We start from the raw sequence: 1,235 nt of genomic DNA on the forward strand, positions 1-1,235 counted from the left end.
TCTAAATCCACAATGTATGCGAAAGATGGTTTAGTGCCTCACTTTGAGATACATGCTGTTGACCCCTCGGTGCTTTCTAATAGCAAATTTTGATCAGTACAGTGAAGGCCATAGGAAGTTACTTCTGAAGGCGCCCAGGGGTTAGCACTCTGGAATGTCCATAGTGCTAAACCGTGTCATCTTCAGACATGTGGAGCAGGCATAAAATACGCCACAACAAAATCCAGCAGAACTTACTACAGTGCAATACAGCGCCCTGCAGTATGTTGTCGCGTCATAATGTACTGCACCACACCAGACCATACTATAGCACGTTCTACCATACCATACCATACTATACTGTACTACACTCTACTATACTACACTGTACTATACCATACTATACTATACTATACTATACTATACTATACTATACTATACTATACTATACTATACTATACTATACTATACTATACTATACTATACTATACTATACTATACTATACTATACTATACTATACTATACTATACTATACTATACTATACTATACTATACTATACTATACTATACTATACTATACTATACTATACTATACTATACTATACTATACTATACTTTACTATACTACGCTCGACTGTACTATACTACATTATGCCAATTGATGCGGTCCGAAAAATATAGACAGGTTACCACAAAAAACGGGATAATCAGGTCATTCAAAATGAAGGATTTGAATGGCGAACCACCTGAAGCTTCTAAAGTTTCGGGCCATGATACTTCTCAGATCTGCGACGTGGCTCTCCCCACCTACACGCGAAACTCCTGCCATCCACGATCACTCGGTTACCTCTCTGTTTGCCGTACACCAACAAAAGATTCCGATCAATCTGCGTATCCTTTCAATACATCCCTCTCCAATTTCATGAATATAACAGATGTCCTCTTCCTTCATCTCCAACTGTCACTCGGCGTGTAGTACGAACTAAATTATCCTGGAATATGATATCACTTCCAATGAGACCACGGTGATTTATGAGGATCTCTGCATCTAACAACCCCAATAAATAAATTACTCTTATTTACCACCCTTCTATACGTCAGCTGATTTTCACCCCCGTTGTTTGCTCAAGTCTATCTATGCAAATCAATTAATTGCTTATATGCTACTTACGGTGTCCCAGTAGGTGAACTAATGCAATTAAATCCCACCTACTCTCTGGAGTACCTTGAGAACACGACCGCGAAAATAAGTTTC

At 38.6% G+C, this 1,235-nt stretch overlaps 1 protein-coding gene across 1 annotated transcript; it reads left to right on the forward strand.

Annotated features, from left to right (window-relative positions):
- Positions 1–701: 701 nt before the first annotated feature.
- On the forward strand, positions 702–956 carry T265_12213 (hypothetical protein; the record flags this gene model as incomplete). The annotated part of the gene is made up of 1 exon (XM_009179368.1): positions 702–956. The coding sequence occupies one exon, from the start codon at positions 702–704 to the stop codon at positions 954–956; it is 255 nt and encodes an 84-aa protein (XP_009177632.1).
- Between the last annotated feature and the right edge of the window lie 279 nt (positions 957–1,235).

This window comes from Opisthorchis viverrini (assembly GCF_000715545.1).
Source record: "Opisthorchis viverrini unplaced genomic scaffold opera_v5_2100, whole genome shotgun sequence".
NCBI lineage: Eukaryota > Metazoa > Platyhelminthes > Trematoda > Opisthorchiida > Opisthorchiidae > Opisthorchis > Opisthorchis viverrini.